Genomic DNA, 25,902 nt, shown 5'->3' with positions numbered 1-25,902 from the left:
CTAAGATTCACCATGTATAAAACAGTCTCTGCCTCACTGGGTTACTAATAGGATTAAGTTAATTGAGCCATGTAGAGTGGCTCATAATAAGCATGTTACAGGTATTAGCTATGAGTGTATTTATTTAATCCGCATCGCCACTCTATGAGTGCAATCCCACTTGGACAAACGAGGCTCAGAGAAGTTATATAATGTGCCCAAGAACACCCAGCTCGTAAGCGGCAGAGCTGGGATTTGAACCTGTGTCTGTCTGTGCTCAAAGCTTGTGTTCTGATTCTTGCTTAGTACTGAGAAGAGGCCGAGGATGCTTATGTTGCTGCCTTGTCACCAAGGCAACAGAGGTGTCTTCCCTTTTGCTGACATCTGTGCCTCCTTGCCCACCTGCTATTGGGAACCCCTCAGGCTAGCTTCCATCCACTCACAGCGTAAGCCAAGTACATCATCCATGGGACCTAGCCTCAGCTTCATCCCCAGGGCGCTGTGACCTTGGGCAGGCCACTCTACCTCTCTGGCCACACAATATGATACGCTCTGGGGACACAAATGGATTGCAAGGTCTTCTCTGCTCCCTTCCTACCTGTCAGCCACCAGCCGTAGGAAACTGACTCGCTGGCTTTCATCCATGTAGGCATTGTTCTGAGCCACGAAGGGGCCCTGGGCCCGGAAGGCCCTGACCACTGCGCCGCCCTGGAATGTCTCCGCCACGTGGGAACACACGAAGGAGTGCCTGGCTGACTCCATGCGTCTGAGCTGGCACGAAGTGGCTACATACAGGCTCTGAAAGTCGGGGGGGGGGGGGGGGGGGGAGAGGGGTAGGTGGGAAGGGGAGAAGTCACAGACACAGAGAGGTGGTTTGAGAAGCTCAGGGAATCCCAAGTACTGTTACTAGTTTGCTGTGTGACCTTGGGCCAGTTGCTTTCCCTCTCTGGACTCCAATTTCCTTGCAAAATCAGAGTTCCATAGTTCTTTTTAAAATCACAGGGGATGATTCAAAAACCTCCAGTGTCCCAACCCAGACCTGTTCAATCAGACCTCTGGTGGTGTCACCCAGGCCTTGGTATGTTTAAAACTCCTTCCTGGTAATTCTACTGTACAACCAGGATTGAGAAACCACTAATCTGGTGTAAATGTCTCATTCCCAGCTCTAAGGCCAACTGCTTTACTTAGGGCCAGTACCCGTGGGAACAAAACCATAAAGGGCAAGGAAGGCAGTCGGCCAAGTGGAACTCATTTCTTTAACTCTAGGGTTAGCATACATGCCAGGGGCTGGGAACATAATGATGCACAGATAGGAGGTGCTGTTCATTGGTTTGAGGTTGCAAGTATGTACAGCTGGCACGGGGGAACGTGCGTTTGCTGAACACCCGGGCTGCTTACCAGGCTCTTTTCAAACAGTATTCAGTAATCGTGAGGTGGGCATTAGTGGCATTCACAGTTTACAGGTGAGCACACCTGAGGCTCAGAGCAATTGGTCTGAACCTCTATATCCAGCACGTGGCCGGGCCTGAATTCAAACCCACCTCTACCTGACTCCCAAGCTCTTGATGGATAAGTAGTCCCTCCCCAAGTCAAGAGGACGTAGAGAAGACCTGGGACCATTGTGGAGGACAGTGGTGGCCATGGTTTTTGTCTGACTATCATGGTTGTTTCTACTCTACTTCTGATATTTTTTTTTTTTTTTGAGGGAAGTGGCTGTCAATTGTGGGACCTGATTGTAGAGGTGGTCACATGATACAACCCAACCAGTCAGACTAAACTCTCCCTTTGGTCACAGTGATTAGTTCAGGGATAAACACATGCTCCATAAATGGCCAATCAGAATCTTCCCTGGGATTGATATACGAACACTGAGCTGGAGTAAAGGATGTTTTTGTGTTGGGGTTGCTAAGGTGGGATGCTATGAGTATAAGGTTGCAAGGGACCATCAAATCTGACCCCTGGAAAGAGAGTGTGTGCAAAATTGGGCCAAGCAGAGCTAAGTCAGTGGTTCTTAAACATCTGAATGTATCAGAATTACCTGGAGAGTTTATTAAAACCCAGATTTCTGGGCCCAACTCCCATAGAGTCAGTAGGTTGTGGGTAGGGCCTGAGAATGTACATTTCTAACCGGCTCCCAGGGCCACACTTTGAGAACCATAGAGCCTCTGGAAGAGCAGGAGCCTCCAGAAGAGTGTTCTGGATGCCCAGATCCCCCCTAGCAGCACTGTGGCTGTGGAGGCAAGCAGCCCTATAGCTGCGGAAAGAGAGGGTGTCAGAGCATGAGGGCTGGGGACCCTCACCCCCACCTATGGTGGCCAGCTCATGATTTGGCCACAGAGTGACTGCATCCTGGTGGCAGCTGGCCAGCGCAACTACTGCACGTAAGCCATCAAATTCTGTTCATCTGTTTAAGCTCATTTAAGTTGGTCTCTGGCAACTGAAAGAGGCTAGTCTAATGCAGTCTTTGAGACCTTGCAATGCCTTTTTGGTTTCCAAATATTTGGAGAGGAGGAAGCGCATTTCAGCAGCAGCAGGACAAAATGTCAGCTATGAAGCACTTCCATGTGAACATTTGGGAGACACAGATAAGAACAGGTGTTAGAAACAGGCTGGTGTCTCTGCCTCTGGGAAGTCTTCAGGGGTGGCCCCAGCTGCCCAGCTGGGCAGAACCTGTTACACGGACTCCTGCCCAGGAACAGGGGCCTGGCTGAGGTGACCTCAGCTGGCCACAGGAGCCTGCCCAGCCTCTCCCTACCTGAAACCAAGTGTAGAGGAGCAGCAATGGCAGGATGGCCACAGCAGCCAGCGGGGTGGCCACCGTTACCACCAGGGTGACCTCCAGGAGTCCGAAGGTGTAAATCAGCAAGGACCGGAGTTTGTCTGGGATGTCCACGTCTATGGTGTCTGTCTCCTTGGAGAAGCGGTTCAGCAGGTTCCCCATGGGCGTCCGCTCGAAGAAACCAATGGGAGACCGCGCCACATCCCACAGGAGCCTCCGGAAGAGCCGGCTGGATGCCCGGATGCCCCCTAGGAGCACTGTGGTCGTGGAGGCAAGCAGCCCTATAGCTGCGGAAAGAGAGGGTGTCAGAGCATGAGGGCTGGGGACCCTCACCCCCACCCATGGTGGCCAGCTCATGACTTGGCCACCCTGATGATCCCTTGACGGAATCACTCTCCACCAGGCACCTCGGAGTGTGATCTTATTTGGATCTTTGCAGATGTTATTAGTGAAAGATCTTGAGATAAAATCATTCCGGATTTAGGGTGGGTTCTAAATCCAATGACTAGTGTCCCTTTAAGAAGAGGAGCACCGCCCACCTGGCTCAGTGGTTGAGCATCAATCTATGAATCAGGAGGTCAGGGTTTGATTCCCGGTCAGGGCACATGTCTGGGTTGTGGGCTTGATCCCCAGTGTGGGGTGTGCAGGAGGCAGCTGATCAATGATTCTCTCTCATCATTGATGTTTTTAGCTCTCTCTCCCTCTCCCTTCCTCTCTGAGATCAATAAAAATCTATTTTTTTTAAAAAAGAAGAGGAGAAGCCACACAGAGACACGGATGGGGATGTGAAGACAGAGGCAGAGACTGGGGTGACCTGCTACAAGCTAAGGAACACCAGGACGGCCAGTGACCAGCAGGAACTAAGAGGCACGGGACGGATCCTCCTTCAGAGCCTCCAGGAGGAACCAATCCTGCCGACTCCTGGATTTTGGACCTCTGGACTCAGGACTGTGAGACAATTTCTGTTCTTCTAAGCTACCAAGGTTGCGGTCATTTGCTTTATGGTAGCCCTCAGATACATACACTCCCTTCCTCCCATGCCAAGCTATGGGCTTGGGATGGGGCTAACTTCACTCCCTGTTTCTGGGGTGGGGCAAATTTCATTCCTGGCCAACCCAAACCACTGCAGTAGGTTCAGAGATGAACACGTGACCCAACACGGGCCAATGAGAGTGAGACCTGGGACTTTGATGGAGCTGTGGCATACCATCTCATCACTAGGGGGAGAAGCCTGCCTGGACAGGACGCTATCACAGAGGAAGAAAGTGAAGCCATTCCTACAGCTTCATTGGATCCCTGGATTCAGCCATACCTGAAGCTACTTATCTATGGATTCCAGTCCTATACCAGGTAAGGCAATAAATTTTCTTGTTGCTTAAACTAGATATATATTCATATAGTTAGTATACAGGGTGTCCCCAAAAATGTATACACACTTTGAATAATTAATAATTCCGATGGGTGCCATCTGAAAAAGAAACATCAATGGAGCAATCAGCTGTCAAGTGTGTATATTTTTGGGGGGACACCCTCTATTATTGCTATATAGTTAGTATTGTTATTATTTTCAAATGGAGCAGACCTCAGACTAAGGAAAGTCATCAGGGAAAAAGAGGGGAATTACATAATGATAATGGGTCCATTCTCCAAGATGACAACAGTTCTTAACGTGTTTGTCCCTAACAACAGGGCATCAAAAAACACGAAGCTCATCTGAAGGGGTGGGGGTGGGGGTGCTGACAGTCCCCAGCACTCAGACCTTGGCTTGCCCTCTGTGCTGGGGTGGGGGGAGAGGCGGAGCCAGCTGAATTGCCGTGTCTGCCCCCACCTAAGTGCTCAGCTGCCCCAACATTTGGAGGTCGTCAGTCTGCATTTGCCAGTGAGTCTAGCAGAGACTCTGAAGGTTCCAGAAAGGGAGGGATGTGCCTGTCCCCACCTCCCATCTTAAGGATGCGGGTCTGGGCTTGGACCTAGGATACTTGCACAGATCTTCAGGGAGAACAGTGATCCAGGGATGGGAGGGCCAGGGAGCCCTGAGCACCTCGGATGGGGATGAGGATGGAGGGTGAGGAAGGCCAGTGAGGGGTACCTTGGAGGCATCCCAGGAGCCCGAAGACCCAGCCTCGCAGGGCCGCCTGTGTCTGCCGCCCATCCACGGTGGGGTCGTCCACCCACAGGCTGAGCCAGTAGCCGCGGCAGAAGGAGGCCACTTGCTGGCAGAAGAAGAGGAACAGTGCGTAGAGGCAGAGTGGGGTGTCCACGGCCCGTATGTAGCTCAGGTACAGGGCGGCCTTCACCTGTAGCACACGTAGGAAACATGCCCAGGGGAGGGGAGAGAGGAAAAGCAGATGAGGCTCCCAAAACACGCCACTAGGGCCGATGGAACCACCGTGCAGACCTCACAGGTCCTCTCTCAGTACCTCCCACCTGGAGCACCATCTCCCCGGCAGGCCCCACCCAGCCTCAGGGCCCCCTTCCTCTACAGAACGCCAGAGGGCCGGTGGAGCCTTCAGAGTGACAGGCTGTGGCACTGCCTGGCTTTGGAGTGATTTATTGAACACCTACTATGGGACAGGCATGTGTCTCTATCGTCATCTGACAGATAAGGAAAGTGAGGCACAGACAGGTTAAGCCACTTGATGAAAGTCCACCCCCTACCAACCTGAAGTTCTCCACACAGCTGCAGCCGGAGTGAACTTTTGAAAATATCAGCCTGGCCTGATCTTGCTGTTGCTGACCGGCACACGGTTTTCTCTTGCTCTCAGAAGAAATTGCAGACTTCCTGTACCCCTCTCTGACTTTACCCCCCACTCACTATCTGCTGATTTCTTGGGATCCCTTTCTTTGCTCCTTCCCACCTCAGAGCCTTTGTACCTGCTGTTCCCTCTGCCCAGAATGCTGTTCCCTCTGCTCCTTCCAGGGCTTGTTCCTTTGCATCCCTCAGGGTTCAGCTCAAATGCTACTCTGGGAGCGTCCTATCCAAGCGGGCCCCTGTTGGTTGGTTGCCATCTTATTGCCCTTCTGTATTGTCTTGTAGCATTTATCATTATCTGATATCACCTTGCTTGTTAGCTTAATTAGTTGCTGACTGTCTCCCCCCACTAGCAAGCAATCTCCGCCTGGGCAGACACTTTACCTGGCACATAATGGGGGCTCTGGAATGTTTGCTGGGTGGATGAGTGTGTGGATGGTTGGGTGGGATAATGGGTGGTTGGGCGAATGGGTAAATGAATGGATATATGAGTTGATGGATGAATAAATGAGTGGGTCTGTAGGTGGGTGGGGATGGATGGATGGAAGGGTGGATGGACGAGAGGATAGATAAATGGGTGGATGGATCGGTGGGTAGATGGAAGATAGGTAAGTGGATGGGTGGGTGAATGGATGAATAGATAGGCGGTTGGAAGGTTGGATGTAATGAATAGATGAGTGAGTAGATGGATAGATGGAGGGATGGGTGAATAGGACAGATGGGGTGGGTAGATGGGTGAATGGGTGGAAAGGTGGACAGGTGGATGAATGAATGAGTAGGTATGTGAGTGGGTGGGTGGAGAAACTAGCAGAGAAGGAATAGTACAAGCTCCAGCTTAGGAATGACCTAGATTTGAGTCCAAGTTCGTCACTTGCTAGCTATGAGAACACAGAGAAGCCTCCCAACTCTTTAAAACCTCAGTTCCTTCACCTCTAAAATGGAGTCATCGCCATCTAATTTTATTTATTTATTTTTAAAAATATTTTTCTTGATTTTAGAGAGAGGAAGGGAGAGGGAGGGAGAGATGGAAACATCAATGATGAGAGAGAATCATCGATTGGCTTCCTCCTGCATGCCCCCTACTGGGAATCCAGCCCGCAACCCAAGCATGTGCCCTCAATCAAAATCGAACCCGGGACCCTTCAGTCCACAGGCTGACGCTCTATTTATTGACCCAAACCGGATAGGACATCTCCATCTAATTTCAGAGTGCTTGTGAACATTAAGAAATAGGAAGTGCCTAGAATCTTACTTGGCACATAGTAGATGTTCAATACAGGTGACTGCCTCCCCCCGCCCAGGGCTCTATCTGGTGGCAGGTCTTGAGCCCCGGCGGGCAGCAGTAGCAGTGGAAGTGGAGGGCAGGGAGCAGCGGATGCTTACCTTGCCATACTGCACGCTGTCCCCTCCTGCAGGCAGTCCTGCCTTCTCAGGGTCATCTAGGGGAACCTTTGTCTGGGCCTCCAAAGTGGTGCTGTCCTCAGGGATACACTTCATGGACCTGTTACTTAGAGGAAATGCGGACAAATTAGTCTCTCTTCCTGGGGGGTGTGTGTGCCCAACCGCCATGGCCACTGATAGAACACTGAGCTCCGGGGTACACTCTTCATTCATTCATTCATTCATTCACTCATGCATACATTCATTCAATCAACACACTGAGTTCCGAGTAGGTGCCATGCTGTGCCCTCCCTCTGTAGTGCCCAACTAAATGCCATCTATTACCCCAGCGTCGAACAAGCCCATTGTTTCAATACCCTTTCACTGGATGAACTTATTTGCCCAACCTCAGAACTTGGTTTTCAGAGGGTTTTTTTTTTTTTTTTGGCCTAAGCTTTGCTGCAATCATTTTGCCCCTGCTGTTTACCCTCAGATTTGTCATTCTAGGTTGGCAGAATGTCAATTCTGCACAATTCACTTGTTGAAGATTTCTTTATGTTCCTTTCATCTATGAATGAGTGGGCTGACTTCACCTTAAATGTGAAACCATGGGCAGCTGACTTAACCTCTCTGTGACTCAGTTTCCTCAGCTGTAAAATGGGGATAATCTATCTCTCTGTCTTTCATCTACTAACTAATCTGTTATCTATCTATCCATCTACAAATTACCTATCTTTTTTATCATACATCAACTAATCTATCACTGATCCATCTATCATTTATCAATCTATCATTTGTCTATCTAAATCTATCATCTGTCTACATATTCACCTATTTATATCTATACATCTATCTCTATATCTATTCATCCATATATACTGTCAAATCAATGTATCTCCTATCAATCTATCTACCATCTATCCATCCTTTATCTATCTATCTATCTATCTATCTATCTATATATCTATCTATCTTTCTATCTATCATCTATATACACTGAGTGGCCAGATTATTATGACCAGCCAGATTATTATGACCGGCCAGATTATTATGACCACCCCATCAGTACTTCATTGACACTTCCAAAAATACTGAATATTGAAAACCTCCTAAGCAAATACTCTCACGGTCTTATTATTATTATTATTTGTGTAACTAATTCACTTCATTGTACTGATGGGGTGGTCATAATAATCTGGCCACTCAGTGTATTTGCACTTGAAGGCAAATTGGTCATTCTGTGAACTGGGCATTTGGGGACTTAATCACTTTGGCCATGTGTTTGTCAAACACCTTTTGGTGAGTTATCCCACAGTCGCGCACCATGGTGGGTGCTCAGTAGGTGTTCGCTCCAGAACAGTTTTGGCTGCACCCACCTGCCTGAGCCGCAGGTGGTCTTCAGCCTCCGCCTGTGCCCTCCCTGTGCTCAGGACCACAATGAACTCACCTCTCTGGTCCACCCATGGGCTTCCCGCCTCCAGCAGAGCCTCTGGGGTCCTCAATGCTGGTCGCGAGTTCTGTGTCTGCAAGGTCAAGGGAGTCCTGTCACACAGTGGGGTCAAGACCCTGGAGTCCGGATGCTGACACCCACTGGCTGTATGGCCTTCACTTGTCTGAGCACCCGTGTCCTCTGCTCTGGCCCCTGCAACCTCTGGCAGTCCTCCCAGGGTTCTCAGGAACGTTATCCATTCATTCACGCACTCCTTCATTTACTCAGTAAATATAATCGAGCCCCTGCTATGGACTTGGGGCTGGAAAACATCAGTAAACATGGCCATGGCCACACTGCTCCGCGTTCCCCCGACACCCTTGCACAAGCAGTTCACTGTGGCTGGAATGTTCTTTTCCAACTTTTATCCAAGCTTAGGTGTCATCTTCCCCAGGGAGGGCCCTGGTCCCCCCCCCATGCCCCTGGCCTGGGCAGGGTCCATCCTCAGCTCCAGGACAGTGACACTGTGAATCTCCACCAACGCTCAACAGATATTTTCAGAGGAGACAGAGCCTGGGGCTGGGGCACCTGGGTGTGAGTTCCCGCTTTGTCATGGAGGGGCAGTATACAGCCGAGGGGCGAAACACCACATGCTCTCGGTCAAGTTGTTTGGGTTCAAATCCCAGTACCGCCACTTCGAAGCCATGTTACCTCGGGCCAGTTCCTTATTCTGGGCCTTAGTCTCCTCATCTGTAAAATGGAGGTAATTAAGGTGCTGACCTAACAGAGGCATAGAGACGAGTAAATGCGTCAGTGGAGGTGAGGAGCCGGGGGCTGTTCCCCAACGCTCACTCTGGGTGAGCTCGGGCTGGTGACTTCGCTTCCAGAACATCATCATTTTCCCAGCAGGCACTGTGCTCTTTGGATCATGAGAAGCCCTAGCTAGCGTGGCCTGGGTCACCTGGCCTCTAGGCACCAAGTGAACTTGCTCAGTTTCTGTAGCAGTTACGGGCGTAAACTCAAATTCTAATCTTGTGACCTTGGGCAAATTATTAATTCTCTTTGTCTCAATTTGCTCACCTGTGCAATGGCAGCAAGAATTGCATGTGCCTCAAAGGGGTGTTGTGAAGATCAAATTAGATACTGTATGTTTATTTATTTTTTAAATTTATTGATTTCTGAGAGGAAGAGAGAGAGAGAGAAAGAGAGAGAGAGAGAGAGAGAGAAACATCAACGATGAGAGAGAATCATTGATTGGCTGCCTCCTGCACGCCCCACACTGAGGATCGAGCCCACAACCCGGGTATGTGCCCTGACCGGGAATTGAACCGTGACCTCCTGGTTCATAGGTCGTTGCTCAACCACTGAGCCACACTGTCTGGGCTAAATACTGTATGTTTGAAGATACACTTAACACAGCCACTGTCTCAGGCCAGGACTTGCAGGGAGAGTGCGGCCAGAGCAATCCACTCATGCCAGTGGGATCCTTGATAGGAGCCAGGCACAGAGAACCAGCAAAGCCCAGTCAGTACCTCCTTCTCCTCTACCTCCTGGCTGTCTGGCTCGATCCAGAAGGTTCACCAGGGCCCCCTTCCTGTTCAGAAGCTCCTGGTAGGAACCCATCTCTGCAATGGCCCCCTCTTCCAGCACCACGATCCAATCAGCCTGGGGCAGGACTTGGAGTGCGTGGGTCACGAGAATCCGTGTCTGGGCAGGGAAGGGGTGGGAGTTACACTCGGGTGCTTGACCAGTCTTCCAAAGCCTGGGGCTCAGAGGGGGGCAAGTTCCCCCTTCCCGAGCTCCTGCCCTTTCTCTCTCAAACAGCAGTGTCACAATACAGATATGCAGGGGCTCCTTCAACCTATGTCTCAAAACAAGCAGCTCACCTGAACCCAGTGACCTGAGGGAGGGAGGCAGAGCTGCAGCAGTTTAACCACACACCCATAAGCCAAAAGTCACTGCTGTTGTAAGCCACTGAGGCTCGGGGGGGTTGTTTGTTATGTAGCATTGTCAAGAAAAAGCTGGCCATTACAAAGAGAAAAATTGGACTCAAGGAGGGTGGTGGTGAGATAGACTTGGGTTATGCTTTCTCTGCCTTTGCCCTGTGCCCTCTCATACATTTCCCCAAACTTACCGTTCCCTGGAGCAGCCCGTTGGGCCCGATGACCTGATTGAAGATGTGCTGGCCGACATGAGCATCCAGGGATGCCAGGGGGTCATCCAGCAGGTATACAGCAGCCTTCCTATACACGGCCCGGGCCAGGCTCACCCGCTGCTTCTGGCCCCCAGAGAGATTCATGCCCTGTGGCCACAAGAGAGGGATGAGGCTGGGTGAGGCTGTTACGACGGGGCCACGTCTGCTTATCAGAATGAGGGACAGCTCACTGTGCCTGTCCTCCAGGGCCACCTCCCAGCTGTCACACTTGCATTCAAACCAATGCTCCTCCACCTCCGGGCTTTACCCGGCCTCCCTCTCCCCCTTCCAGTCAAGCTTTCCGGAGGAGTTGTCTGCACTCTCCACAGCTCTCTCTCCTCCCACTCACTTCCGCCTCCACTTGGATCTGCCTTCTGTTCCCATTTTCTCCGCCAATACTGCCTTCCTCAAGGACACCAGTCATCATTTGCCTGTTGCCTAATCCAGTGGCAGCTTTTCAGTCCTTATTTTCATTCATTCACTCATTCCACTCATATGTACTGCAAGGCTACGTTATACCAGCAGTGTTCTAGGCTTTGGGACACAGCAATGAACAAAGCCCAGCCCCTGCTCCCATGGATCTTTCATTCTAATGAGGGTGGGGGTGGGAGACAGATATTCAATAAGCAGATGAGTAAGATGTATCACCTATCAGATGGTGTCATGTGCTATGAAGAATAATAAAGCAGGGGAAGGGCCTAGGGTGTACAGTGTGAGCAGGGTTGCTGTGCAGGGTTAGGTGGTCAGAGAAGGTCCCTCCATGAAGAAAACATGTAAGTCGAGGCCGGTAAAAGTGAGGAATGGAGCATGTGGACTCCTGAGAAAGAACTGTACAAGCAGAACAGCAGGTGCAAAGGCCCTAATGCAGCGGTGCTCAGCCTGTGGGTCGCGACCCTTTTGGCAGTTGAATGACCCTTTCACAGGGGTCGCCTAAGACCATCCTGCATCTCAGATATTTACATGACGATTCATAACAGTAGCAACATGACAGTTATGAAGTAGCAACGAAAATAATTTTATGGTTGGGTCACAACAGGAGGAACTGTACTGAAAGGGCCAGAAGGTTGAGAACCACTGCAATGTGAGAGTGTGCTTTGGGTGTTCAAGGAACATCGTGGAGAACCATGTGGCTGGAGTGGAGCATGATGGGAGATGGGGCCAGAGAGATGACTGGGGCCAGACTGAGGGGGAGCCTTGTCAGTGATGGTCAGGGGTTCGACTTTGACTCTGAGTGGAGATACCCTGGAGGATGCCAAGCAGAGAAGGGGCATGATCTGACCTACGTTTAGCTGCTGGGATTTGAGGACAGAAACAAGGAGGGCAGCCAGGGGGCGCTGCAGGAACGCGAGGGAGAGCTGATGGTAGATGGGACCAGAACATTCTGGGTCTGCCTCGATGGTGGACCCAACAAGACTAGCCGATGGATTAGATGAGGGTATAAGAAAAAGAGGGGAATCAAGGGTAACACAAAGGTTTTGGATCTGAGCTCTGGAAGGACGGGGCTTCTGTGCCCTGGGACGGGCATCCCATCAGAAAGGATGGGACACAGCTGGACAGACAGAGGCCAGCAAGCACCCCTTGCTTCTGAAACACCTTTCACTTGGCCTCGAAGCACCTCGTTCTCCTTTCTGGATGCTCCCCTCACACAGGGGACCCTCTCCTGCACCCTCTCCCCTTCTTTCCAGAAAATCCCACCCATTTCCTTAACTTGAACTCCTACTTTTCCACTCTCAATTCCCTAATCCAGGGGTCAGCAGCCTTTTGCTGTAAAAGGCCTGATAGTAACCATTTTAAGCTTTGCGGGGCGGGGGGGGGGGGGGGGGGGGGGGCGCAGTATCTGTCACAATTGCTCATCTCTGTCCTTGCTGTACAAAAGCAGCCATGGCCCACTGGTACATAGATGGGCATGGCTGTGTCCCAATAAAACTTTATTTACAAAAACAGATGGCGGGCCGGATTTGACCTGTGGTCATAGTTTGCCAACCCTGCCCAATCCATAGCTCTGGATGCATCTATCCCGTTTATTGGCTACCTCTGCCCAGGCCTTTTACTGAGGTCCAGGGACCGGAAGCAATTTGACCAATGTCACCCAAAAATGCAGGGCAGGAGAGGTGCCCAGGTCTCCCCACTCCCAGTTGGAGAGCCGGTCACCGCCAATCCCTGCCATGCCTTTCTGGCTCTCCCTGACCGCAGTTTTCTATCATTCATTCATTAATAACAATTCATTGATCACCTATTATGTGCGTCACCCTAAGCTGAGCCCTTTTTCTCCCCCATTTCCCTGCCCTCCTTGTCTCCCCTTTGTCCCTCTCACCACAGTACCCACAGCTCAGAGAAAGAAGCAAATGACCCCAGACAGAGTGCCTCCCTGTCCCAAGAAGGCCGGAGCCCTCACCTGCTCCCCAATTTGGGTGTGGATGCCTGCAGGAAAGCTGACCACGTCTGGCCACAGGGCGCAGGCCTCCAGGACCCTCTCCAGCCACGATGGGTCCAGCTCCTGCCTGAAGCACACGTTCTCCACCACGGATGTGTTCTGGACCCAGGCCTCCTGGGGCATGTAGGCCACGGGACCCTAAAACACAACTCACTGTGGCAATGAGGCCACTGGGGATGGAGGCAGGAGCGATTATGGAGGAATAGCCGGCGCCAGGCTATTGCTGGTGGTGGAAGGTGGAGAGAGAAAATGGAGAGGAGAGGGAGGGGCGTGGAGGGCTCTAAGATGGGAGACATTCTAGCAGAAAGGCAGGGGGTGTGGCCTCACCTTGATGTTCACAGTCCCCTCCACCTTTGACAGCTCCCCGAGGAGTGCGGAGAGCAGAGAGGACTTCCCTGCCCCCACGGGACCGACCACAGCCAGCAGGCAGCCCTGTGGCACGCTGAGGTTTATCCTGCAGGGGAGACGCATCCTGGGTAGGCCCAGCCTGAGTCTGTGCGGAATTGGTGAACCCCAGACACAGCTAGGCTTTCCCACTGGTGCTTCATCCAGGAGGTTGCTAAGAGGACGTTCAGGGGCAGTCCTTCCTTCTCCTAATCCTTGCCTGGCTACGCAAGCAGCCATTATATCCCATGTATGTGCATGGGAACACATACATGCACATCCACACACATAACACAATGTATGTGCACATGCACACACACAAGTGCATGCATATCTAAATAAATGTATGTTCACACGTGCATGCATGTGTGCGCATCTAACACCACACTGTGCACAAATGCATATACATGTACACACACACGATGCATGCACACATCCCGACACGCGCAAATGCCTGCACATGTAAACAAACATGCTCTCACATGTGCACACATATGCATGCACATGCGTACACACATAGAGTTTATTGTGGCAGGAGGATTTAACCAGCATCATGTCTTGATTCAGTCACTACAATAGGCTCCTTACTGCTCCTCCTGCTTCTGCCCTTGGCCCCTGCCCCTGTTCATTCTCCACCCAAGGGCCAAAGAGACTGGAGTTAAAACCCGAGTTAGATCATGACAATCCCCTGCTGAAGCCCTCCACCAGTTCCCGTGTCTTGCAGGGCTCTGACAGTCTTGAAAGATGCACAGCCTCCTACTGCTCTGCGTCAGCCACACTGACCTCGTTTCTCAAACACAACCGGGGGACATTGTGCCCCCCAAGGTGTCATTAGGTGATGCCTAAAGATATTTTGAGTTATCACAACTGAGGGGAGGGTTGCTGCTAGTATTTAGAGGGTGAATAACGGGGGTCCTGTTAAACATCCCACAATACACAGGACAGCCCCCTCACAGAGTTATCCAACCCCAAAGGCTAATATGATGAGGTGAAGGCACCTAGGCATACTCCTGCCCCAGGACCTTTGTACATGCTGTTTCCACTGCTTAGGAAGCTCTCCTCTCAGGCGTGTGCAAGGCTCATTTCTTCCCTTCATTATGATCTCAGTTTAAATGCCAGGCCTTCTCTCACTACTCAGGACCCTGTCAACACCACATTCTGTCACTTCCCGCTGATTTCTCATTTGTGTGCCCCCCTCATCAGAATGTCAGCCCCAAGGGTGCAGGGTCCTTTCTGGTTTGTTCACTTTATCCCTAGTGCCTACAACAGGGTCTGGCACATAGTAAGTGCTCAATAAACACTATGAAGTGAGCAAATGACAATCGACAGATCCTGGCCAGGGCATTTTAGTTCCCTTCGTAGGGACTTTTGGGGCTGACTGGGGTCTTCTGCTATAAAGACCTAGCCAAAGAATTGAAGGCTAGAGGTGACGATGATGTAGGGACTGACACAGGAGGGAGCGAAGCAGGCATGGCTGACCGGGCCAGGGCTCTTCTTGGCCAGGACTCTCGTGTCATCTTGTCCAGACTGGGGAGCAGAGGCTGCCTCCTCCCTGACAGGAAGGCATGGATGCCCCGTCCCCCCATCTGCAGGAGCTCTTGTTTTCTGAGACTCTCTGACAGGGACGCTCCTAGGAGTTCCCTGGCAGCACACCAGCCCAGGCTCACCCACCCTCCAGCCCCGGGCTGCAAACCTGCACCATCTCTCATGTAGGAAGTGTGTTTTCTCCCTGTCAGTAGAAGGTAGCTACCAGGGAAGCCCCTCTGTACCTGTGTAGGCAGGGCGGGCTCTCCCGGGACCAAGCAAAGGTACCTTCTCGCACACTGATGCAATCCTCCCTGGCAGCTGCAGGCATAAAAGGCCCGTTACACCAGAGGCTCTGGGCTGGCCTCCTTGTCCCAGAGAGCCCCCAGGCACCGCCCCCCAGAGGCAGCCCGAAACCTCTCCCGCTGAACAAATTGCCCTGCTTCTCACTGGCTTGAGTGTGACCCTGGCATCCTGCTGAGACCCTCATCCCTCCCAGGCCCCTCCTGCTGAACCCAGCACTCACAGCCTCTGGAGGGACTCCAAACCACAGCCTCAGGGTTAACTTCTTCCAGGCAGAGGAAGGCGGCCAGGCGGTTGAAGGACACCCGGGACTGGGGAAAACAGAGCCCGGGTCACCCGTGCCGAAGGGCAGAAAAAGAAGTGAGGCTGCCACTGGTCAGTGCGGTTCAGTGGCTAGAGCATCGGCCCCGCACCAAAGGGCGGCAGGTTCCTGGTCAAGGGCATGTACCTGGGTTGCAGGTTCCCTCCCCTCCCTGGTGGGTAGGGGCACATGCGGGAGGCAACCAATCGATGTGTCTCTCTCACATCGATGTCTCTCTCACATCGATGTCTCTCTCTCTCTCTCTCTCTCTCTCTCTCTCTCTTTCTCTCTCTCTCTCTCTCCTCTCTCTCTTTCTCTCCCTCCCTTCCATTTTCTCTAAAAATCAATGGAAAAAATATCCTCAGGTAAGAATTAACAAAAAATAGAAAACACAAAAATAAAAGAACTCAGGCTTTGGGTGTTGGGTGTCTCAAGAGGGTGGGAAAAGCTTCCTGTCTACAAGCTTTGCTCACTTGCACGGCATTAGTACGAAGATTAGTACAAAGCTTTTGTTTTGTTTTATTTTGTTTGTTAATCCTCACCCCAGGATATTTTTCCATTGATTTTTTTTTTTTAAGAGAGTGGAAGAGAGAGGGAAAGACAGAGAGACATCAATGTGAGAGAAACACACCAATTGGTTGCCTTCTGCATGTGCCCTGACCAGGGCCCAGCCCGGGAGGCACCTGTAACTGAGGTATGTGCCTTTGACCGGAATTGAACCCGGAACCATTCAGTCCCCAGGCCAACGCTCTATTCACTGAGCCAAACCAGCTAGGGCCAAAGCTTTTTAGGTGACAAAAATGATGTTCATGAGGGTGGTGACAGTGATGGTGGTGGTGCCCTCCCCGCTCCTTGCTCCTAATTCACATAATTGGTAGATGGAGCTGCCATTCTGCAGGCTACACCCTGGAAGACAGCATCAGCAGGCCAATATCAGGAACGATTCTAAGCCTTGTCCACCTGGGGGTGCCCTCTGCTCCCAACCCCAAACCCTTCCTTGGTAAGGTCAAAGGGAGCCATTTAAAGAGGGATGGCCCAAGCCAGTTTGGTTCAATGGATAGAGCATCAACCTGCGGACCAAAGGGTCCCAGGTTCGGTTCTGGTCAAGGGCAGGTACCTCGGTTGAAAGCTCCTCCCCAGCCCAGGCCCTGGTCGGCACTTGTGTAGGAGACAACCAATCAATGTGTTTCTCTCACATCAATATTTCTCTCTGTCTTTCTCTCTCTCTTCCAATCTCTAAAAAAAAAAAACAATGGAAAAATATCCTTGAGTGAAGATTAAATAATAAATAAATAAATAAATAAGGATGGCTCAGCCAGGCAACTGCTGTCTCCTTTTCATCACCCCCAAGGAGGCACAACATGAGTAGAGTCCGTAAAGAAGAGAAATAAGATAAAATTGCTTTGTGTAAAAAGGGAACCGAAATGAATCCATGCATGTGAGATTGCTGGATTGGTGAGGCTGTGTATTTTGAGGATGTCTGCTGACACCTTCTGCGGTAGCCTCTGCCCCTTCCCTCCCTGTTTGCTGCTCTGATTCATCCCCTTTCTCACTCCCTCTCCCCCTCCTCCTCCTCCTCCTCCATGGATGGTGGGTGCATGGAGACCGGGCACACCCCTGCAAGGCTCCTCCAAGCTGCCTCCCTCCCCCTGCCTCACCTGGACAACGGAGTGGATGGAAAAGGGCAGGAAAGCCTGGGCCTTGTTGAGGATGTTGAGAACCGTGAGGGTCACAAAGGCTTTCTCGGCGTCCATGGCATTCTCCTCGGTCACCAGAGTATGGACAGTAAACACCACCAGTGCCACCTGGGTGAGACACAGGGGGTGGCATGAGCTTCCATGAGTGTGGCCAGGGACACCTATGCCAGCTGTGGCCTCTCCAGGGGTCCATATGGCCCCTAAACACGGATCTCCCCCCAAATTCTGCTACTGATGAAGGGAGTGCGTACACAGCCCCATTGCCAGTAGGTATCAGAAACTCTGGATTCCAGGCATTGGGGGATACCACCATTCTCCATCGTGTAGAAGTTTGTGGTTCCAGATGTGGGTGGGACTTGTGATTCGAGAAACCCTTGGAAAATAGCAAGTCTGTGAAAGTAGTAAGTATTGGCAGCACTTGAGGGCTCTAGGTATCAGTGGCATTTGTGGTTCTAGAAGTCACTTGGTGTGATGGTTCAGTTCTAGAGGCTGGTGATGTGTTGGCTCTAGAATTCACTTGGTGTGACAGTTCAGTTCTAGAGGCTGGTGATGTGTTGGTTCTAGAAGTCACTTGGTGCGACAGTTCAGTTCTAGAGGCTGGTGATGTGTTGGTTCTAGAAGCCACTTGGTGTGACGGTTCAGTTCTAGATGCTGGTGAAGTGTTGGTTCTAGAAGCCACTTGGTGTGACAGTTCAGTTCTAGAGGCTGGTGATGTGTTGGTTCTAGATGCCACTTGGTGTGACAGTTCAGTTCTAGAGGCTGGTGATGTGTTGGTTCTAGAAGCCACTTGGTGTGACGGTTCAGTTCTAGAGACTGGTGATGTGTTGGTTCTAGAAGTCACTTGGTGCGACAGTTCAGTTCTAGAGGCTGGTGATGTGTTGGTTCTAGAAGCCACTTGGTGTGATGGTTTAGTTCTAGATGCTGGTGATGTGTTGGTTCTAGAAGCCACTTGGTGTGACGGTTCAGTTCTAGATGCTGGTGAAGTGTTGGTTCTAGAAGCCACTTGGTGTGATGGTTCAGTTCTAGAGACTGGTGATGTGTTGGTTCTAGATGCCACTTGGTGCGACGGTTCAGTTCTAGAGGCTGGTGATGTGTTGGTTCTAGAAGCCACTTGGTGCGACAGTTCAGTTCTAGAGGCTGGTGATGTGTTGGCTCTAGAATTCACTTGGTGTGATGGTTCAGTTCTAGAGGCTGGTGATGTGTTGGTTCTAGAAGCCACTTGGTGTGATGGGACTTCTGTGATGCTTAGTCAGTGTTGATCACTTTCACGGTCACTTGTCATGATGGTGACTCAGTGATCCTTTTGGGGGAGCCCTCATGGTTCTAAGTGATGGCACTTGCAGTTCTGAGTGTTGATTGTGTTGATGACATCTGGTGTCCTGGAAAATGGCCCCTGGGATTCTAGATCCTTCTGGACACAGTGGTTAAGGCCCACTTGTCACCAGTCTTGAATGTTTTATGGTTTGAATTTTATTCTGGACACAGCAGTGAGTCATTGTGGGTTTGATTGCAATGGCATGATTGCAGTAAAAACCATGCTTTAGAAGGCTAATCTGGCAGGAATTTGTGAAATCAACTGGAAAAAGACAGGACAGGCACTGTGCCCAGTGTGTGTTGGGGGGGGGGGGCGGGGGGCAGCAGGGTGAACTTGGGGTTCCATCTCTGCAGCTGCCTGCACTTGTCACCAATTCCCCACAGCAATAGAAGCGACAATTTCAGAAGACTCGAACTTTCAGGAGAACAACAGGCCTTCCCAGACACTGCAGCATTCGGGGAATGATCTGACTGATTTGCTAATCAGCAGGGAACCCTGAGTGAGTGCAGGATCCAGGAAGGGCGGTCTGCAAAGAGGCTCCAGGATTCGGGGGCTCCACCTACCTCACCCCCCTCCCCCAACACCCTTCCCCCAGCCCACACTCTGCAGGGAGACCAGGGTGACGTCACCAGAAACGTGGACAGTTGGAAGGACACCAGAGACACAGAGAAGAGGAGTCCAGAGGTCCTCAGGGCGCCCAGTTCCTGGCCCCGGATGCGCAGGACTCTCTCCAGAAAGGCCCCCTCCCAGCCGTGGCACTTGACTGCCCTCATGTTTCGGAGGAGGCAGCTGGTGAGCCGTGCCCGGGAGTCCTTCTGCCTCATTTGCTCTTCCTGGGACCAGAGGGGAGAGAGAGGAGAGCACAGGGACAAGTCTAGAGCTTTCCTTCCCAGCAGCCACACCACCCCTTCAGCAAATCCTGCTGATTCAAACCAGGCCCCAAGCTGTCTGCCTCTCCGCATCTGTGTCCCCACAGTCCTGGCCCAAGCCCCATCATCTCCTCTGGACTACGTCATCTCCCTTTGTCCCCCTGCTTCTGCCTTCATCACAGGGGATGCTGCACCATAACCAAGGAGACCCCGATGCGCTGGAAACAGAGGCGGGGACCTGAACCGGCCGACACGGTGCCACCGGGAAGGCTTCCTGGAGGTGGGGGTGACATATGAGCTACGGTGGGTGGGTGGGCAGGGGAAGATGGAGGAGACAGCATGACTTGGAGGACATCCAGTGAGGTCAGAGGAGGGTGTGAGTGTGGCGGGGACGGGGGGGGGGGGACTAAGAAGGAGAGGTGGCCTGGATCATGCTGGGACTAGGAGGGCAGGCAGTGGAGGTGGGGCCACTGGGTTTCACCTTTGAAGGGCATCGTTAGAGGGGCAGCTGTGTGGACAATGTCTTAGAGGAAGCCAGATAGAAGATTGGAGAAACAGTCTATCCAACACCCTCCCTCCCTCCCTCCCTTCCTTCCTTTTTTTCCTCCTTCTTCCTCCCTCCCTCCCTTCCTTCCTTTTTTTCCTCCTTCTTCCTCCCTCCCTCCCTTCTTTCTTCCTTCCTCCCTCCCCCCTTGCTTCCAAGAATGTATTTTTTTAATATATTTTTATTGCTTTCAGAGAGGAAGGGAGAGGGACAGAGAGAAACATCAATGATGAGAGAGAAAATCATCCATCGGCTGCCTCCTGCACGTCCCCTACTAGGGATCGAGCCCGCAACCCCTGGCCATGTGCCCTGGACCAGAATCAAACCTGGGACCCTTCAGTTCACAGGCCGATGCTCTATCCACTGAGCCAAACCAGCTAGGGCTCCAAGAATGTATTGGACACCTATGACAAGCGTATTCTAAAAGCTGAGACTGCATCAATGAGCATTCCCACTCCTGGGAAACTTTCATTAGGACAACAGATAGACAATAAATGGAAGAACTAAGTGTGTCCTATGGCAGGTTAGGTGACGAGAGCTATGGAATGAAACAGCACAGGCCACGGAGCTGAGCTGCAGGAGGGAGAGGGGCTGCCCAGACTTCAGGGAGGGGAGGGAGGAGACCTGACCCCTGGGATGAGGGTGTTCAGGCACAGGGCACAGCCAGTGCAAAGGCCCTGTGGCAGGAACTGGGCAGGTTTGAGGATCCCAGGGAGGGCATGAGCAAGGGGCAGGAGGTGATGAGGCCACCTCACAGGGGGCAGAGGGCCACGGCAGGGTCTTGGCTTTGACTCTGAGGTAAATGGGAGGGAGGCACCCCTGGCTGGTGTGTGAAGAGGCCTAGGTGGCGGTGAGGCCAGAAGTGGGGACTCCATGGCGGGGGGGGGGGGGGGGGGGGTCCCTGCAGTGACATAGGTGAGAGACAGTGGGATTGGAGAGCCTGGGTATGGAGGAGGAACATTCTGGATGCAATTTCAACCAAAGGAGCTGACTCCTGGGATGTGAGTGAAAGAGAGGCGTCAACACCAGCCCGGACTTATTTGTGGCCTGGATGCTGGAGGGACAGAGCTGCCATCCACCGAGATGGGGGCCGTGGGGACACGGGTCCGAGTGGCTGAAAGGCTCAGACCATGGCCGGCAATGCCAGGCCCGCACCCCATCCCCCACTCCCCTGCAGGCCCTCCTCCCATTTCCCTGTCAATGACCAAACCTGATAGTGGTTCCTCTTCTTGGTGATGAAGAAATTCAGAGGGAGGAGGCTTAGGAAGACAGTGACGGCGGTGAGGGCAGAGGGTCCTAGAAGCTGGAGACAGAGGGAGGAGGTCACGAGATTCCTGCAGGAGCCCTGCTGTAGACTCGGAGGGACCTGGTCAGCACCAGCGGCTGGGGCTGGAGGCTCACACTTGGTTCTGAAGGCAGGGGGGTGGCAGAGGGTCTGGTGAGGGCAGCTAGCGGGTCATGGAGACCAGGATCATGGGACAGACACCTAGAAGAAGACACCTTGTACATGAGGGGGAAGAAAAGACGTACTGCACACAACGGCGGGGTGTGCCTGGTCAGGATCGCAAAGTCAGGCCTCTGGAATCGGGATTTGGGTTCAAATCCTGACTCTGACACTCACCAGTGTGGCCTTGGGCACATGACTTACCCTCCCTACGAAGCAGTTTCCTCATCTATGAAATGGGAATAGAGCTGTGCCCACAAATAAGCTAAGTGCTCGAGTCATACAATCCATTATCACCTGAGTCTTCATTTCACAAGGGTTGCCAGACTTAGCAAATAAACATAGAGGACACCTGCCCGGTTACATGAGGATTTCAGATACAGAGTGAATATGTTTTTAGTATAAGGTGGTCCCATGGAATATTTGGGACATCCTTATACTAATACATTATTCAGTGTATCTAAAATGTATATTTAACTGGACACCTGTGTTTTGTCTGGCCGTCCCCACCCCCACCCCCAGCTCTGTGACTTTGGGACAGTTGCGTTCCCTTTCAGCTCTGGTTTCTCCACAGGGAAAATGGGGGGGTTGGGGGGGGGAAGGGAGGCGGGGGAGTAGAAGGATGATCTGTAAGTGGCTGTGACTTTTTTGAGATTCCTTCTGAGGTCATTTGGGCCCATTCTCTAGACAAGCCTCACCCTCCCTCCAGCCTGGGGGCCTTGGTTTCTCCCATCAGCCAAAAAACAGTTTTGGAAATTTCCCTGACGACCAAACCAGCCAGTTTGTTCATTTATGTAGCAATAGTGCCACCCAGTGGCTAAATAGACAAGTGCCAGAAGGCAAATGCCAGCCGTGAGAGCCAGTGCTGGGAAAATGCTAAAACGTTGATAGAAGGTCAAACACTCTCTGATAAAATGGTATCAATTGGCAAAAATGCTACACATGCTAACTATTGCCACCCCAATGCCTACCCCTCCTTAACTAGGATCTCAGGGTGATCCTCTGAGTAGGCCAGGAAGTGATGGGTGTGTTGTCTGTAGGCTCACTTGGGTCATGGGTCGGCCTACTCAATTGCCTTGTATTTCTCTGTGTCCTCCTCCCCCTCCCCATATTCCTATAATAACAGCTAACATCTATGTAGTGCACATCAGGAACTGTTTGAAGTGCCCTATGTGTATTTGATAAGGACCTACTGTGTGCTAGGCATGGAATACCAGGTACCAAGTCAGAAAGGTTCTGGCCCCTGCCCTACAGGTCTGTGGAAACAGAAGTAGGGGACCAGTAATGATGATAGCACACAGTAGGTGGCATTTGGGACTATTCCACACTCACTCACAACTAATATGCCACTGGTACACCCACCCAGGGTCCTACCAACTATGGCACATGGCCCAGGGCCCTCCACTTGCTTTCGTATAGCCTGTGAGCTGTACAAAAAATAAATAAATAAAAAAAAAGTAATGGTTTTTACATTTTTAAGTGGTTGAAAAAATGAAAAGAAAAATAATATTTAGGGATGTGTGAAAATTACACAAAATTCAAATTTCAGTGTTCCTAATCAGGCCCCCTGGAGCTCCGCCTTGTCTCCCTGCTTAGTGTTGTCTGTGGCCGCTTTGGCATTCGAAGGGCAGAGTTGAATAGTTTTGAGAGCGACCACATGGAACCCAACGTCTAAAATAGTTACAATTTGGTCCTTTACAGAAAAGAGTGTGAGCCTTGCACCTGGAGCCGAGCTGGAGGAAGATCTTCAGATGAACTGCCCCACCTCCGCCTCCTTGCATAATTAATAACGTGAGCCGATGCCTGCAGATACAGCTGAGTGCCAGGCCCTGTCTAAGTGCGCACAGGCACCAGCTCAGTGCAGACTCAACATCAAGGCCAGGGGCACTGTTGTTTACTGTGATTCTCACCTTACAGACGAGGGAATGGGGCACCGGCGGGCTGTTCCTTGTGCGAGGTTTATAACTGGCAAGTAGTAAAAGCAGGCGTTGAACCCAGGCAGTCCCACTCCAAGGTCTGTGATTTTAATTAAAAGAAAGAAAGAAAGAAAGAAAGAAAGAAAGAAAGAAGAAAGAAAGAAAGAAAGAAAGAAAGAAAGAAAGAAAGAGAAAGGAAGGAAGGAAGGAAGGAAGGAAGGAAGGAAGGAAGGAAGGAAGAAAGAAAGGAAGAAAGAAAGGAAGAAAAGAAAGGGAGAGGGAGGGAGGGAGAGAGGAAGGAAGGGAAAGAAAGAGAGAGGGGGGGAAGGAAGGAAGGAAGGAAGGAAGGAAGGAAGGAAGGAAGGAAGGAAGGAAGGAAGAGAAAGAAAGAAAGAAAGAAGAAAGAAAGAAAGAAAGAAAGAAAGAAAGAAAGAAAGAAAAAGAAAGAAAGAAAGAAAGAAAGAAAGAAAGAAAGAAAGAAAGAAAGAGAGAGAGAAAGAGAGAAAGAAAGAAAGAAAATCCTATACCACAAACTAGATGAAAGGAAGTTCGAGAAACTGATTTAAAAATGTTTTTTGCCACGGGGTCACTTTATGGTTTTTGAAAACCAGGTAGCAAATTCTTTCCCCTAAAATGTTTTGTCTTTTTTGCTGCTGGTGCTGGTGCGCCAGTGTTACTGGTAACTTCAAGCAGGCTTCGTCTGTCTCCTCGCTACCCCAGTACCCCGATAGCGTACCCAGGAGGCGTCAGTGTCGTCATTATCATCAGTATTTTACAGATGAGGAAACCGAGGCCCAGAGAGGATGAGCATCCTGCCCAAGGTCAAGGAAAGGCCATCCTTGTCTAAGACTTTGCTCATTTTAGCCCACAGTGTGCAGATGGAGACAGGAATAAGGGAAGAGGAGGAAGAGAAGGAGGAGGAGGAGGAGGAGGGGGTAGGATTCAGCTCAGATCCCAGCGCCCTCTGCCCAGCACACCTGCCAGAGATAAACAAAGCAGACGATGATCCAAACGAGCGGCAGCCACAGCCCATTGACGTAGACGACGCTCTCCGTCAGCCGCTGCACGTCCACAGACACCAGGTTGACCACGTCCCCAACTGCGCTGGTCTTTTTGGAGCCGCTGGACAGAGCCAGGACCTGGGTAGGGCAGGAGGAAGGAGACCTGAATCTGAGGGAAAGTCCGGTGATGGGGGTGGGGGGAAGGCAGGGAGGCCCCAGGCGCAGGGAGGGGGGTAGGGTCTGGGTCTAAGACTGATCCTGGCTAATTGAGGCAGATTCCTTCAGCACCTGAGCCTCCGTTCACTCATCTCTAACGAGAATAAAAACCCCTAAGCCAGCCTCCTAGGGCAGTGATGGCGAACCTTTTGAGCTCAGCGTGTCAGCATTTTGAAAAACCCTAACTTACCTCTGGTGCCGTGTCACATATAGACATTTTTTGATATTTGCAACCATAGCAAAACAAAGACATATTTTTGATATTTATTTTATATATTTAAATGCCATTGAACAAAGAAAATTCAACCAAAAAAATGAGTTTGCGTGTCATAGGTTCGCCATCACTGTCCTAGGGCCTTTGTGAGAATCCAGGGAGGTGACAAAGAGGAAAATACTCTGAAATCCCTAAAGCGTTGGAGCCATGATAGTCCATCACAAAATACATGAAAACCTTGGATTTGTGACGGCAGTGGTGGCCATTCGCTGAGTGCTAACCATGTCGCAGGCACTGTGTTCAATACACAGTGTCACCGTTTTCTGTGATGAACACATTACACAACTGCATGGGACAGGTACTGCCCTATTTCAGTTTAAAATGCCATGAATAAAACCCTCTCTGTTTGTGTATCATTAAGCAAAAAAAATCAATGCCAATTAAATTAAGACGTAAGGCATCTTGATTTCAGAAGTATTTTAAAAAAGTGAGACTAGAATCAAAGACATACAGAATTACTAACCCCATTTTACAGCTTAGGAAACTGAGGCACAGAGAAATTGACCAACTTGCCCAAAGTAGGAGAGCTTGTAAGTGACTAGGCTAGGATTTTAATCCAGGCTGAGCAAGTTATGACCCGGGCTCAACAGGCATTTAACGTGCCTCTCAAATACCAACCTGGTTCTCTGGCAGCCTGGAAATTCGCCCTATCCCTGGGGCCACAGCAGACCGCTTCCTGCCTGTTGAATGCTCAGTGTTATGTATGAGGAAAGAAGTGAGGGGGTGAAGGAATAAACTGGGAATGACTGAGGGTAGAAATTCTCCCAAAAGTCTTTGAATCGTTATTGAGCACCTACTCTGTGCCTCACACTGAGCCGGGTACTGAGAATGTAGCTGTGGACAACGGAGGGAATGGGGCTGGCTCCCCTGGGAGTGGAGTTTGAGCTGGGGAACACGATTAAGTCAAGACTTCCATAGCTCTTTCCTTCATGGCAGCTATGACGAGTGCCACGAAGAAGTGTTTTAAATCCAGGTTTTATTATTCAGGGAAGTCAAGGCCCACACATCAGGAGACGACTGTCATTGACAAGATAGTGTTGATACTCCTAGATCTCAAGAGGAGAGGGTGGCCATCCTGGGAGGGGCCCCTCAGGGAAGCACCAGGTTGGGTGGAGGGAGGCGGGCAGAAGCCTGTACTGTGGTTGTCACAGGAAGGAACGCCCGGCA

At 51.1% G+C, this 25,902-nt stretch overlaps 1 protein-coding gene across 9 annotated transcripts in view; it reads right to left on the bottom strand.

The window, feature by feature from the left end:
• The window catches only part of ABCC6 (ATP binding cassette subfamily C member 6), a 51,646-nt gene that overhangs the window by 8,219 nt on the left and 17,525 nt on the right, over positions 1-25,902 (bottom strand). For 2 of the 9 annotated variants that reach the window (XM_036308377.1, XM_036308383.1), the window contains 16 exons: positions 24,222-24,383; positions 21,095-21,187; positions 19,101-19,304; positions 17,118-17,264; positions 15,382-15,469; positions 15,101-15,176; positions 13,275-13,401; positions 12,909-13,085; positions 10,454-10,621; positions 9,852-10,026; positions 9,031-9,069; positions 8,338-8,413; positions 6,894-7,017; positions 4,848-5,055; positions 2,735-3,045; positions 578-777 (listed from right to left, as the gene is read on the bottom strand). In XM_036308377.1, the coding sequence (XP_036164270.1) occupies positions 578-777; positions 2,735-3,045; positions 4,848-5,055; positions 6,894-7,017; positions 8,338-8,413; positions 9,031-9,069; positions 9,852-10,026; positions 10,454-10,621; positions 12,909-13,085; positions 13,275-13,401; positions 15,101-15,176; positions 15,382-15,469; positions 17,118-17,264; positions 19,101-19,304; positions 21,095-21,187; positions 24,222-24,383 (2,375 nt within the window). The remainder of the gene's footprint in view (positions 1-577; positions 778-2,734; positions 3,046-4,847; positions 5,056-6,893; positions 7,018-8,337; positions 8,414-9,030; positions 9,070-9,851; positions 10,027-10,453; positions 10,622-12,908; positions 13,086-13,274; positions 13,402-15,100; positions 15,177-15,381; positions 15,470-17,117; positions 17,265-19,100; positions 19,305-21,094; positions 21,188-24,221; positions 24,384-25,902) is intronic. The other 7 variants (XM_036308379.1, XM_036308384.1, XM_036308380.1 and 4 more) reach the window with 5 other exon arrangements.

The sequence above is a fragment of the Myotis myotis genome, unplaced genomic scaffold (genome assembly GCF_014108235.1).
Source record: "Myotis myotis isolate mMyoMyo1 unplaced genomic scaffold, mMyoMyo1.p scaffold_m19_p_5, whole genome shotgun sequence".
Lineage (NCBI taxonomy): Eukaryota > Metazoa > Chordata > Mammalia > Chiroptera > Vespertilionidae > Myotis > Myotis myotis.
The sequence above is the reverse complement of the archived record's forward strand: the minus strand, read 5'-3'. Positions and strand labels throughout refer to the sequence as shown.